Source organism: Myxocyprinus asiaticus, chromosome 9 (assembly GCF_019703515.2).
Source record: "Myxocyprinus asiaticus isolate MX2 ecotype Aquarium Trade chromosome 9, UBuf_Myxa_2, whole genome shotgun sequence".
NCBI lineage: Eukaryota > Metazoa > Chordata > Actinopteri > Cypriniformes > Catostomidae > Myxocyprinus > Myxocyprinus asiaticus.
The window spans coordinates 52076999-52092506 of NC_059352.1; the positions used below are offsets into that span (position 1 = coordinate 52076999).

At 43.6% G+C, this 15508-nt stretch overlaps 1 protein-coding gene across 1 annotated transcript in view; it reads right to left on the reverse strand.

Annotated features, from left to right (window-relative positions):
* Nucleotides 1–6734: 6734 nt before the first annotated feature.
* The window catches only part of LOC127446217 (voltage-dependent T-type calcium channel subunit alpha-1I-like), a 168928-nt gene continuing 160154 nt past the window's right edge, over nucleotides 6735–15508 (reverse strand). The window contains exon 36 of the mRNA XM_051706967.1: nucleotides 6735–9121. Coding sequence (XP_051562927.1) covers nucleotides 8522–9121 — 600 coding nt within the window. The 3' untranslated portion in view covers nucleotides 6735–8521. The remainder of the gene's footprint in view (nucleotides 9122–15508) is intronic.

The window sequence follows — 15508 nt, forward strand, 5'->3', positions numbered from 1 at the left end:
GTCATATGTAACATTGTGCTTCATGTGGATTATCTAATGATCTATACATCTGATTATCTTGTGTGTGGGCTCGTTTGAAAGATAATCACCTCCTCTAAGTAGTGAATAGCTATTTTATGATCTGGTTTTTTTTTTTTTTCATGAAGTTATAAGCAAAAACATGGCATATAAGCAACACCAACATAATTACCAAAGACATATACTTAGCTATTACTCACTATATTTTTGTCTGTGAGTAAAACAAATAGGATGGTTGTATTCTACTCTTTAAGAGCTTTCCAACAATATATGACACATGGCGATTTGATCAGTTTTTATTGATTGTAATAATATGTACAGTGCAAAATTTAAATTAAATGTAAATAAATTATCAAAGCGGAACACTTCTGATTTATCTGCAAATTTCAAAGCACTTTTCAGTTTTTTCAGTTCAGTTTAGGTCATAATGTCTACATGCATTGGAAAGTAGAGCTTTAATCTTTCAAACGATACTTATTTTGTGTTGGTCAAGAATGTAGTTATTAATATATTTTTTTTATATAATTCTCACGGGCCCGAATTAATTTGCCTGAATACTGAAATACAGAATGAGTAAAATGTAATTTATATAGATTATATGTACATATATTAAACTTCTCTTTGCCGCATTATTATGAAATTTTAGGGGAAGCCGTGCTTCACATGTAGTCTTGAAGGAATATTCCGGGTTCAATACGAGTTCAGCTCAATCGACAGCATTTGTGTCATAATGTTGATTACCACAAAAATGTATTTAGACTAGTTCCTCCTTTTCTTTATAAAAAGCAAAAACAGTTACAGTGAGACATTTACAATGGAAGTGAATTGGGCCAGTTTTTGAGGGTTTAAAGGCAGAATTGTGAAGCTTATAATTTTGTAAAAGCACTTAATTAATTATTCTGTTAAAACTCATGTATAATTTGAGCTGTAAAGTTGTTTAAATCAACATGTTTATGGTTGTTTTAGGGTTTAAGCGTTAAGCTGTTCTATTGTCTATAACTTTACACAGATGTGGTTAGTAAGTGATTTTATCACAGTAAAATCATGTTAACACACATATTGTTTATGCCACAAATGCTGTCGTTCTACTGATATACAGTATATATATATATATATATATATATATATATATATATATATATATACTACACAAGTCTACTTGTAGAGCCGCTTATGCACACAACATGATGAAACCTGTTAATATAAGCCCTGAAATGAAAGCATGTCATTTGCATGCTGAAGATGCAAGACATGTGGCAATAATTCTGCAGTACGCTAAAAAGACGCCATAACTGCAAACGATAATGATATGAATCACTGAACTCATCTCTGCTGTCTGTCAGTGAACAGCCCTTTAATTATCTTTTAGTTTAATTCTGCAATGCTACAATGGTAATTCTCTGTTATACGTGAAGATATTGTGAGTAACAACATTAATTATGTATTTCTCCAGTTATGCACCGTCTCTTTCCAGCAAGTTAGAGACTCCATCATGACAACTTCAAATTAAAAACTGCAATCTGAGAGCAACAGTGTGCTGTAAATTTAAATGTAAATTGGAATTCAAATTAAATTGGGAGTTCTTATTGTTAATCTCTGTAAAACTTCAACAATTGGAAACATTCAGTTGTTTTGCTGCATCAGTTATTCAGACCTCGCATTTTTTTTTTTTTTTTGGTTAAAATACTTTCTCATGTCCCAGTTTAATGTTCAGAGTCAATTTCAAGTAATCCATTGGTGAGTATCCCGACATGTCAACTTCTGATTCAACCAATAGCATGAGTTTTTGGGGCTGGACTTCCTGTTTGGCTAACAATCATTATTTTTGCTATTCTGTTTGATGCTGCTTGTGGTGCATAAATTACAAGCCTGATGTCATGAAACTTATGTGACTGTTGTGACAGTTTTACAAAGTTTTGGTTATTACACGTATTGCGACAGTTCCGAGGTGAAATGTCCACTGTGTGGTGCAAAAAGTGAGTTAAATGTTGTTAAGGTTAATGCTCTATTGCATTTTAAATCAACAAAAACAACTTTCCTACCCTAAACCTTAAACCTAAACCTAACCGATGGTGTCAGAAAAAGCAAATGTGAGATGAAAAACACAAAACTGCATAATTCTGTGGTGTTTCTATGACACTTTGGGTTCAGGTGTGGACTCGTGTGCTCTTCAAGACTCGTACCCCGCTCCTTTACATCACAAGTGCAACGCTCTATCAGTCGAGCTACCGCACAATTTGATCACACTCGAACAAGCTTGTAAATGTAGTTGTTTATGTAATGTAAATGTTAAAATGAGTCATGTGCTATAGTAAAAGTGTTTAGATGTCATTGTGTGAGGAACAGGGCAAAAAGTAAGTGTTTATGAACTGATAATCTGCCGTTTTACTCGTGATTTGTGTGAAAGGGAATAAAAGTCGTTGTTATAGCACCTCTTGTGTTAATTTCACCAAAATACTGACATGACACATACAACGAGACACGTAAAAAATATTTTTGCAAAAATGTAGCTGTAGTTATATGTTTCTAGAAAAATCAGAGAAACAGATAAATATTTAAGTCCTTTTTTACTATCAATCTCCATTTTCACTTCTTTTGTTCTTGGCAATTCACATTATTCATACATATTGCCACCTACTGGGCAGGGAGAATTTATAGTAAAAAAGGACTTTAATATTGATCTGTTTCTCACCCACATCTATCATACTGATGTGGATTTAACCACTGGAATCGTATGGATTACTTTTATGCTGCCTTTATGTGCTTTTTTGAGCTTCAAAGTTTTGGTCAACATTCACTTGCATTGTATGGAGCTACAGAGCTGAGATATTCTTCTAAAAATCTTAATTTGTGTTCAGCAGAAGAAAGAAAGTCATACACATCTGGGATGGCATGAGGGTGAGTAAATGATGAGAGAATTACCCCTTTAAAAGAGACAGCATCTAACACTCACACACACACACACACACACACACACACACACACACACACACACACCCTAACCCTAAGGTGGCAGATCTTTTCTGTTCTGATTTGTCCTGCTGTGGCTTCTCATGGCTAATTTGCATATGCTAATGAGACTGCAGTAACCAAATAATAAATTTCAATCTTTTCATTTTTAAAATTTGTAGAATAAATAAATCTCCATCCTGAAGCAAACCTAGTCGAAATCCGCTGGTCTACAGGGAATTTTCTTGATCCAGCATCAGGGATTGTGATTTGTGTTAACTGCAGCTGCTGTTATCAGGTGAGACACTGGCGTGTGTGTGTGTTTACATCAGGTTTCACCAAGAGCTTCAAAGAGGAAGATCTGCATCTCCTGCAGATCTCCTGACAGCTCATTACGATCACACACATCTGGAGCACAAATACAGACACTCAAACATCAGCAGAGGACACAATTTACACCCACAGTCAGTTTTAAAAGACATGTTAAAACCAAAAATGGAAACTTGTGTCGTTACAAACCTGTTTGACACAGACAAAGATGTTTAGCAGAATGTTTACGCTGCTCTATTCCATACAATGAAAGCATATAGTGACCAGGGGCTGTCAAGCCTCAAAAAGGACAATTAAAAAAAACAACAAAACATTTACATAAAACCAAGTGCGTAGCAACCATTGTAACATTTCAGTTATTAATAAATTAGTAAAATTAAATACTTTTTGCCAATAAATACATAAATAATCACTTTAAGTGTCCCATTTTTCTTGGAAGCTGTTCATTAAGATGCACACAAAAATAAAAATAAAAACTACAGACTGATTAACCTTTTAACCACAGACATGAATCAAAACTCAATAACTCAATACAATTTTTAGAAGTAGTTCAGACACTTTATTACATTTCTGAAATATTGAAATGCTACATCGAGAGGAAAATGACACCAGCATTAAACTCTTGTGAACTTCAGAAGAATCAAAGCAAAAGTTAAGTTTCAGAACTCTAGGACTGGGCTGAGCGATATATAGAGTATTTATAATACATTAAGGGGGGAATTCACTAAGAATGAATTGCGCCTGGTAAAAGTGCTGGTTATTTGCATGCTCTGTCTGTGCTGGTTATCAAAAATCTGGTTTTTGCTTTGTCATTATGGGGTATGGAGTGTAGATTGATGTGAAAAAAATAAATAATTTAAAGCATTTTAGCATAAGGCTGCAACATAACAACATGTGAAAAATGAAGGGGTCTGAATACTTTATGAATGCACTGTAAAATTAAATTTCAGTATCAAAAATACAAAATGATTTGTGCAAATCAGTTTGCTACATTGAATGGATTCAAAACTTTGATTTAACAATTCGTTTGCATCATTCTAACATGTTCACAGAAGTCTCCATGTGGCATTCTTCATGCATTAAGATGTTTGAGTAAAAATACATGTAAAGAAATGTAGCTGTTTGTCTCTATGTATTGTTCAATTGGTGCATATAAATGGAAATAATTAAATATTATCTTTTATTGTGTTCATGTAGTGATAACAGTTGAAAGAAGAGCTTTGATAATTTTAAACTAGAATTTAGAGGTTGACTGATATATCGATTGTGCCAGTCAGTCAGTGCTGAAACTGACTGGTACTCTTGGAAGTTTGGAAGCGGCAGAAATTAACGCTGGATGATTAAAAGTCCCGTGTTATGCACAAGTCTTAATTATTGTTATTATTATTATTTGTATTTTTGGGGGGGGGATTTTGATTGCACAACAAAGTGCATCTGGGATTTCATTTATTTTGGATTCTTGTAGCCCCGTCACAGTCAGGAAAGACTAGGAAATGGTTCTTAAAAAGAAAACACATTCAATAAACAGATTTTTTAAAAATGGTTATTGGCCTTTCCCACCTTATCACCATCATATCAGCAAAATCCAATATCGGTCAACCTCTAACAGATTTTATCTGTATTTGACTTCTTACATTAAACATTTTTAATCAACTTGGAAACAATGAATTTAGTTTGGTTGAAATCACCCTTTTAAGCTGTTTCAGAGCAAACACATAAACAGATATATGCTGAATAAAGCTGAAAAGTAACAGGATTTTTTTGTTTTGTTTTTTGGTTATATCGCCCAGCTCCAATTTGTGAGTGATTTGCCATTCGTTTGCTCTCTCAAAAGTGTTCAGCGCTGTTGGTCAGGAATGATTTTCTCTCACAGCAGGAGTTTGAGAATAAGGACACTGAAGATGAGGTAAATTTAAATGCAATCATGCAAATTCATCTGCGTTGATGATCAAGAGTCCTTTACACATAAATCAGCTGCGCAAATGAGAAACAAAATCAGTTGAATCAATTTCATTTCACTGATCGGCCTCCGTTTCAGCATCTCATTAATGTCAGAAATATGAAGGTAGTGCCTAAATGATTTGCATGCACAGAGTAAGATTTGTGAAAGCGTAAATCAAATTGCAAGCGTAAAAATAAATTGCATGCGCACAGAACGTTTCGTTAAGGTATAAATCAAGTTGCAAGTGTAAGAAACAAATATTAGCAATACTTTAATGCTTTGCATTAGTGTAATTCATGTATTGTGAATCTGTACTTTAGTATTAACACAAAGTAAATTTGGTGTGTATTCTTCTGACTTCCTTTTTTTCGCGCGTACACTTTTGGCACTGATTATGTGCCTAAACATGGTCAAAAACATTGCAAACCTGCAATCAGCGATATTACATTATTTTTATGCTTGCAATTTGATTTACGCTTTCACAAATCTTACTCTGTGCATGCAAATAATTTAGGCACAATTTTACCTTCATACAGAAACACACTCTACACACGTACGCAAACACAGATGCATGTGTATAGTGCCGTTTTTGCGTTATTGTGGTGGTAACAAACCTCAGGATTCAAGGGAGCGTTAGAGTTTCCTTCAGATGTGTGCTAACGGGAGTAGAGAAAACTGACCGTAGAAGAAGACCATTTATGCTAATGCTCACTATAGCGCCCCTTGAGGCAACACTGAGAATGCATTGTTTACTTTCTTGTCATGCGTATGAACAATGCATGAAATAACTTTTGTGTAGCTAGAAGCATTTGCACTCTAACTTGCTTAGAGTATGTTTCGGGCGTATTTTCGTAGTTTAAAACCACACAGCTGATTTTTTTTGGTTTATTCTGGAGACATTTGTATAGTGGAATATAGAAGAAGATGAAGGCAAACTATTAAGTAAAAAGTAGTTGAATGAAGTTTCACTTAACAAAAATACTATTTTACCATCTTTACAGTACAGTTAACATTCTTTTAATGTGCAGCAACTCCATTAACAGTCACTAACGTGACTTTGCTAACATGCTCTGTGTCCCAAATGACGCACTATACATTATGCACTCAGCCATGTTGTTTATGAATGTTTAAAGTGTAGTATCGTCCCAAATGGAACAGTTAACGTTTTTATACTACACGGAAGCATTCGCCTTTTAACAGCTGACGGAAGTGACATTTCAAACACATGCATTGTGTTGCCGCTAACTTTAGCGCATTAGCCAATCTCAGTTCATCACTTGTATCTCAAACAACTTACATATTCACACAGCTTGGGGTGATGGTAAAGCATTCAACTCATATTTGTAAGGTGCTGTCTTCACAGAAGTTTCGCCAGCTGCTACATTCTCCAATATTTACAATTGTTTTTTTAAGAACAGCATTGCAGGCAGGTAACTCCGCCCCTTCCGCTACGTACGGCAAGCCATGAGCGCTGAGTGTTCCACACTCTGTTTTGAAGAAGTGCATCATCTAGGTACTCGTATTATACTTATTTTTGATGCATTTTCACTGTTAACATACTACTCGCACTACTGCAGAAGTGTGCAGTTTGGGATGCACTTTCTGATGTTAGTAAGCTGATAAGCTAACAGCTCCATACTCTTATAAGCACAAAAATATATGGCACACACAGATATGAGGTGAAATACTGTATTTTCAATTCAACATAAACATTTTCTATCAATATTTTTCGATAACATTTCCGTCGTCTTGGATTAAGTTTGTTGCAGTGCATTCTCCGCAACGGATACATGTGATATTTCGTAGAATTTGGCCATAAACAAAAAAGGTATCATAAATAGTGTTTTTTGTTTTGTATTATTGCACAGACTTAGGGTTAATGATTCAAACAAACCTCCAGCACTAAATATTAAACTTCAGCATGTGTCTCATCCAGTTACATGTTGCCTAGGTAGACAGCTCACTAGGTTTTGGAACAGAGCAACACATTTTCCATCATTCAGCAAACTTTCATCATTATTACACAATAAACACAGAACATCCATTAAAACATTCCTATTACAAAACATCTCATTTCATTCATGATTTCTGTCATCGTTTGGCCATAAGATGTTTCTCCAGTAACATCAATGTTCTACTATCATCACAGTCCTTCAAACACCTTCACACACAACTCTAACATACTGGTTAACATTTATAAAATAGCCAGTCACTTCTCCATTCTCTCATATAAGAAGTATCAAGCAAAAGATGCTGTTCTAATGCTGTGTTCGCTAATGTCAGAATTACCATATTAGCTGAAAACTTGTTCGAAACTTTTGTTCGAAAACGCATTGATTACGCTACGTTAGCGCCTCTCATACACAGTGGAATGCGTTTTCCTCTACCAAAAACTTTTGTCAACGCTCTACTTTGGAAAACGATGATGTTAGGAAACTGAAAACAGAGGTTTCAAACTTAAACGTATTAGTGTGGACGTGGCCTATGGTTACATTTACATGTACATCAATACTCTGATTATTGCAATAATCAGAGTGTAAGGAATAATTAGATTAAGATTTTTACATGATTTGGGCCAACCACTTCAATCCCGTTTACATGCTACTTGCCATTACTCAGATTATTTGCTGAGAAATGTGATGTTTTAATAATTTTTTTAAATGAATATTTTTACAAAAAACAACTTGTTGCAAACAAGTTTCTTTAAATACAGCTTGGCATGAGGAAAATGTTTCTGTCAGTTTGTGAGTATTTTTGAACGATTAATTAAAAGAACCACGTCATAAGAGTCATTTTCGACTACACTGGATGCGCTGTCTGTTTTGAATCACTAAAAAGAATCGATTCATATAAGAGTTATTTGTTTGTCAGACTACACTGGTTTCTCTGTCTGTTTTGATTCACTAAAAAGAATGGTTCATAAGAGTTATTTGTTTGTCGGACTACACTGGTTTCTCTGTCTGTTTTGATTCACTAAAAATAATTGTTTTATAAGAGTTATTTGTTTGTCGGACTACACTGGTTGCTCTGTCTGTTTTGATTCACTAAAAATAATCAGTTCATAAGAGTCATTTGTGTGTGAATTGGAATACATGCGATGGATGCTGTTGTGTTTCACCCACGAGCACAAACTCAGTTCAAAGACGTGTTTCCTTCCTATTATTTTGCGACATATATTTTTATCTCCTCAACATTCAGTTCAGACTGCAAACGGACATTCACAACTCGGGAAAATATGTTTTCTTTTGCCGTGGGGCTGTAGTCATGCACAAATGCTACATTTCATCTGTTTTTACGACAGCTAGCATTCATTGTCTGGCTGCATGTCTTAACATCAACAGGGGGTGTCTTAGTCTCTGTTACCTCACTCATAGTTTCAGTCCAGGGGTCGGAGAGAAAGCCATGCTTGTCCAATCCTTTATTCCACACCACTAGTTTCCCCTGTACTAAACTCCCAGTGCTGTTGCACTTCTTGGCCAGCGGGGGAGTTGGCGAACCAGGCGGGAGCAGTGAGGTCAAAGAGATGCTACTCAGATTATCCATTAACTGTTCGTGACTACAAGGTACTCCAGCTGAGATCCCAAATCCTGTGTCCTCATTGGAGCGGTCTGTGGACTCTCGTTGGATCCAGTTGGGGTTTGTGCAGTCATATCTGTGCTGGTTTCTCTGGTGCCCCCTGGCAGCCTGGAGGCTGCACACAGTTTGTGGTGCTTGTGATCTGTGTGTGAGTGCTGGAGAGGGCGTGGGGTTTTTGGAGTGTGGACAGATCAAGGGCAACGTCAGGTCTCCTGGAGGACAAACACTGACACTCAAACCCTCCTCTAGCATCATCTGCAGGCTGCTCACAGAACTACCTGAAGCAGAGTTACTGTGAGACGTTTTCTGCAAAAAACCACATGAGAGATATCACAGGAAAGAGAAAAAAACTGACATCACATCATAGACAAAGAACAAACAGGGGTATGTGAAAATAGCAGAGCTTAGCGGCCCATATGTTGTCTCTAACTGGTGAGATGTGATTCCCTATCTGTCACTCACTCGATGTTGTGTCGATGTAGTGACACTAGGGGTCACTCTTGGAAGCCCGAGACACCTCTGGTCTTTGATAAAAGGCCAATGAAAATTGGCGAGTGGTATTTGCATGCCACTCCCCCGGACATACAGGTATAAAAGGAGCTGGTATGCAACCACTCATTCAGATTTTCTCTCCGGAGCCGAACGGTCATGCTCTCTGAGCTGAATTCCCATGACTGTTCATTCACCTCTGCTGGATCTGACTGCGCATTTCAGCGCCTTCTCCCTCCTCTGCACTGGTGCACTGCAGAGAATGCCCCTGGGCGGCACACATGGAATGTCTTTTTAAAGACGCGTCTTTTTAAAGATGCCTTTCCTTTGTGTGTTAGTCCTGGTTGCGCTTGTTATCTCTTGCCTTCTGATGGTCACGATCACTGTCTTTCGTGTCTGGGCACTGCTCACGCGGAGACAGCGTTCATGGATGGGTCATGTACTCATTGCGAGGACATGTCCATGGCAATGGTGCGGTCGTGGCTTGGTAAGAAAGCAAGCCACCCCAGAGGTTCCCCGCCTCGGTCCTTTTACCCACGGGTATGAGGCCAGCGCAGCTAGCACTGGGGGCCATTTGGAGACCCCAATGGGACCGCCTCCGCCGGGTATCCCCCCCGTGGACCTCCCATTCCCCAGCACGCTCGTCTGTCCCGATCGGGCTTCCGGATGAGTCCGCCGGCTCGTCTCACGGCGAGTTCGACCTCTTATTCGGAGCCTGCGAAAGTGATGAGCTCTCGAGCGCAGCATCGGAGAGCGGGCTCGTCCAGTCGGATGCGGAAGCCTCAGCTGGGCTCCTCCCTTCAGGTGCGGTCGCCCGGTCACAGGCTGACACGGAGATGACGACATGCTTTCCTGGACAGCCACGAGCGTCAGGCTAGAGTGGAACCCTCCACTCTTCCCTGAACCCTCGCGGCTCGATGATTGGTTCCTGGGCTCACGGCACCGCTCAAAGCCACGCCCCGCCCCCGTTCCTTTCTTCCCGGAAGTGCATGAAGAGCTGACAAGGTCGTGGGAGACACTTTTTACTGCCCGGTCCCGATCTTTTCAGCTTCCCCACCCTCACTACCCTCGATGGTGGGGCGGCCAAGGGCTATTCGGCAATTCCCCAGTGGATAAAGGTCCACCGCCACCTGCCACGGGTGCCCAAAGCCCCCGTCCAAGGCCTGTAGATTTACATTGTCTCTGATGGCCAAGGCCAATGGTGCCGCTGGACAAGCCGCCTCCGCCCTGCACGCCATGGCTCTCCTGCAAGTCTGCCAAGGCGCTAAAGGATCTGCACGAGGGTAGTTCCACCCCAGGATTGATGCAGGAACTGCGCTCGGCGACCGACCTCACTCTCCGAGCGACGGAGGTCACGGCGCAGTCTCTTGGGTGGACGATGTCCACATTAGTGGTCCAGGAGTGCCACCTTTGGCTCAACCTGGTTGAGATGGGTGAGGCCGACAGGACACGGTTCCTTGCTGCCCCCATCTCCCAGGCTGGCCTATTCGGCGACACCGTCAAGACTTTGCCCAGCAGTTCTTGATGGTGGAGCAGCAGATGGAGGCTATCCGGCATATCCTGCCCCGGCGTGGCTCAAGATCCCTCACCCCGTCTGCTTGTCGCCAAGGGCATCCCCCTGCGGTGACTGCACCGGCTCTGCAGTTGAGCCCGGCGCAGGAAGCAGACGCCACCCATCTCGCGGCCGTCAAGAACCCGTGAAAAGCTTCAAAGCGCCCCCGAGACGGGCGACCCAGGGACGACGAAACCCGCTGCTCTGGAGCTGGTAAGCAGACCTCTCCAACCCCTGGTCGAGGGCCGGGAGGAGAATCTTTTTGTTACCTTTGCATTTAATTGCGCTGCGTGCCCAAGTGGCTGCAGTACCCAAGAGTTCAGCAAGAGCAGTTTCCTTGTTCCCTGGGTCACGTATCCGGTGTGCACGGCTGTCATCACGACCACCGTCCACCACTCTATTTGGCAGGTTTGGCGCTCCAGCGGCGGTCTTCTGCCCCTGAGCGCCCAGGTGTGGCACAAATCCGCCACAAATGTGACAGTCTCCATGGGTCATGAGGACAGGCCTCTTCCTCCCCTGTCCCAGGCTGTTCCGGGGGTGGTCACAAGGAGCCAGGTAAGTGCTTCGATGCCCCTAGACTCAGCATGGCCATGACATGGTGTGGCACCTCGAGCTCCATCCCGCCGCGAGGCCCCACCTGCCGGTACATCCAACAATGTTGTCCCTTTGGTCCCCCTTGCTTGGATGCGTGGCTTGCGCTTTCCAGTCCATTGCAATGGCTGGTCTGGACCGTCCAACTCGGCTACGCAATTCAGTTCACCAGGCGTCCGCCCAGGTTCAGCGGTATCCACTTCACCTTGGTGAAGGACAAAAACGCTGCTACCTTGCGCACGGAGATCGCTACCCTCCTACGGAAGGGTGCGATAGAACCTGTCCCTCCGGCCGAGATGAAGAAGGGGTTTTACAGCCCCTACCTCATCGTACCGAAAAAAGGTGGTGGATTGCGGCCAATCTTGGACTTGCGAGTACTGAACCAGGCATCAAGATTGGTTCAGAACGGTAGAACTGAAGGACACGTACTTCCACGTCTCGATTCTACCTCAACACAGACCCTTCCTGCGGTTTGTATTCGAGGGTCAAGCGTATCAGTACAAGGTCCTCCCTTTCGGCCTGTCCTTGTCTCCTTGCATCTTCATGAAAGTCGCAGAGGCAGCCCTTGCCCCGTTAAGGGAAGTGGGCATTCACATTCTCAACTATCTTGACAATTGGCTAATCCTAGCTCACTCTCAGGACATGTTGTGTGCACACAGGGACTTGGTGCTCTCACACCTCAGCCGACTAGGGCTTCGGGTCAACTGGGAAAAGAGCAAGCTCCTCCCAGTTCAGAGCATCTCTTTCCTCGATTTGGAGTTGGACTCAGTCTCTTTGACAGTGTGCCTCATGAACGAGTGCGCACAGTCGGTGCTGGCCTGTTTGAAGGCATTCAAACAGAAAACAGCGGTTCCACTGAAACTCTTTCAGAGGCTCCTGGGGCATATGGCATCCTCAGTGGTGGCCACCCCATTCAGGTTGATGCATATGAGACCGCTTCAGCACTGGCTTCAAACTTGAGTCCCGAGATGGGCATGGCGCCGCGGGACACATCGCGTGGTCATCACGCCGGTCTGTCACCATCTTTTCAGCCCTTGGACCAACCTCTCGTTTCTACGGGCAGGTGTTCCTCTAGAGCAGGTCTCCAGGCATGTCGTGGTCATGACAGACGCCTCCAAAATGGGCTGGGGCGCTGTTTGCAATGGGCACGCAGCCGCCGGCTTGTGGACAAGCTCGCAACTGCATTGGCACATCAACTGCCTCGAGTTGTTGACAATTCTGCTCGCCCTGTGGAGGTTTCGGCCGTTGATCCAGGGCAAGCTCATGTTAGTTCGGACAGACAACATGGCAATGGTAGCATATGTCAACCGCCAAGGCGGTCTCGTTGTATGTCACAACTCGCCCGCTGTCTCCTCCTCTGGAGTCAGCAGCACTTCAAGTCGCTGCGAGCCACTCATATCCCGGGCGACCTCAACACTACAGCGGACGCGCTGTCATGGCAGGTTACCCTCAGGGGAGAGTGGAGACTCCACCCTCAGGTGGTCCAGCTGATTTGAAGTCGATTCGGACAGGCACAGGTGGACCTGTTCGCCTCCCAAGAATCCTCCCACTGCCTGCTCTGGTACGCCCTGACCAAGGCACCCCTCGGCATAGATGCGCTGGCACACAGCTGGCCCCCTGGCCTACGCAAATACGCATTTCCCCCAGTGAGCCTACTTGCACAGACTCTGTGCAAGTTCAGGGAGGACGAGGAGCAGGTCATCCTGGTAGCACCCTACTGGCCCAACCAGATGTGGTTCTCAGACCTCACGCTCCTCGCGACAACCCCCCCCCCAGCGAACTGAGGAAGGACCTTCTTTCTCAGGGATGGCGCACCATCTGGCACCCACGACCAGACCTCTGGAATCTCCATGTCTGGCCGCTGGATGGGATGCGGAGGACCTAAGCGGTCTACCACCCGCGGTGGTAGACATGATCACTAAGGCTAGGGCCCCCTCTACGAGGCGCCTGTATGCCTTTAAGTGGCGTCTGTTCGCTAAGTGGTGTTTTTCCCGACGGGAAGACCCCCAGAGATGCGCAGTCAGATCAGTGCTTTCCTTCCTCCAGGAGAGGTTGGAAGGGCGGCTGTCCCCTTCCACCTTGAAGGTGTACGTTGCCGCCATAGCAGCACACCACGACACAGTCGACGGTAAGTCCTTAGTGAAGCACGACCTGATCATCAGGTTACTGAGAGGCGCCAGGAGGTTGAATCCCTCCAGACCGCGCCTCATTCCCTCATGGGACCTCTCTGTAGTTCTTCAGGGTCTACAGAGAGCCCCCTTTGAGCATTTGCAGTCAGCTGAGCTTAAGGCACTCTCCTTGAAGACTGCCCTCCTGACTGCGCTCACTTCCATCAAGAGGGTAGGAGACCTGCAAGCATTCTCTGTCAGCAAAACATGCCTGGAGTTCGGTCCGGGCTACTCTCAAGTGATCCTGAGACCCCAACTGGGTTATGTACCCAAGGCCGAACGACCCCTTTTAGGGACCAGGTGGTGAACCTGCCAGCACTGCCCCAGGAGGAGGCAGACCCAGCCCTGTTGTTGCTGTGTCTGGTGCGTGCTTTACGCATCTATTTGGATCGCACACAGAGCTTTAGGATCTCTGAGCAGCTCTTTGTCTGCTTTGATGCACAGCGGAAAGGAAGCACTATCTCCAAGCAGAGGATCGCCCACTGGTTCATTGACACCATAGCTAATGCATATCACACCCAGGACATGCCGCCCCTGGTAGGGCTACGAGCCCATTCTACCAGAGGTCTAGCGGTCTCCTGGGCCCTGGCCAGGGGTGCCTCTCTAACAGACATTTGCAGAGCAGCAGGCTGGGCAACACCCAACACCTTTGCAAGGTTCTACAACCTCCGGGTGGAACCGGTTTCATCCCAGGTAGTGGCACGCAATACAAGTGGATAAGCCCAGGATAGCCGGCCGGGTGTATCACTTGCACATAGCGCCTTTCACCTCTTCTGAGCTGAAGACGTGCGCCATTATTTCCGAGTAGTGTTCACAAACTATATTCCCTGATTGACTTCCTCCAAGCCCTGTGGCAGTCGAGTTTTCGGAGAGACTCGCTGCCGGCCCAGTACATGTGCTAACTAAGAGCCCTGTTCTGGGGTAGGTGCTCCGCATGTGGCGGTTCCCTGTAAGTTTCCCTGTTGGCAAATTGCATCTTCCTTTGGCAGAGCCCCTCTGCCACAGTCTCCATGTTTGTAGTAACTCCTCCCCCATTGGGTAGGATCTACCTTGAGACTCTCCTCATGGTCGTCAAGACCATGTGATGTATTTTTTCCACTTAAATATGTGGTCTCCATGGTGTCCTCCCCTTGGGAAGGACACCCCCCAACTAGACCTGGCGGCCCAGTCGGATAATCCCTCTTCTTTTTTAGGGAGTGGAAAAAAAGAAGGGAAAAAGAGGCCACGACTGGGCTAGCCTGTCTCTATCTTTTGGGTAGTCAACTTGTCCCCAAAGGGCCGTTCGACACTCATAACTATGTTGGGGGAGGTTACGAGTCGGCCTGGTGTGCTGGCTATGAGGCACACAGTGGTCTGCCCGTCACACACCGCCAGTTCATGTAACACAGTTCAGAAAGTTGTGGCGTTTCGTATAGGGACCCCTAGTGTCACTACATCGACACAACGTCTCGTTCCCTCCATCAGGGAACGGAGGTTACGCAAGTAACAGGACGTTTTCTTAGTGCCTGTGCAATCTCCTCAAGGAAGTGCCCCTGACATTATTAAACATTTATTTTGGGATTGTCCTACGGCACAAAAAGTAAAAAAAGAAAAAGAAGAACAAAAGCCAAGAGTGTTCTTAATTTTAAAGAAATAGGTGTTAGATCTAATACCTCAATCTCAATTGATAATGATGGAAAATTTTGTATTTATATTCAATGTTTGTATTTGTTAATATAAAATGTGAATATGCAGTAACATTGATGACTCTGAAGGTAAAAAACGATAACCACAGAAATAAACATCAGACACAACAATAGCCCATCTATAAATTTCTGTGAGATTAATAAATACAGATTCTGTAAGCTTTACAATTATAAGGTGCAACTGAATGGTAATCAATGTCATAGAAAT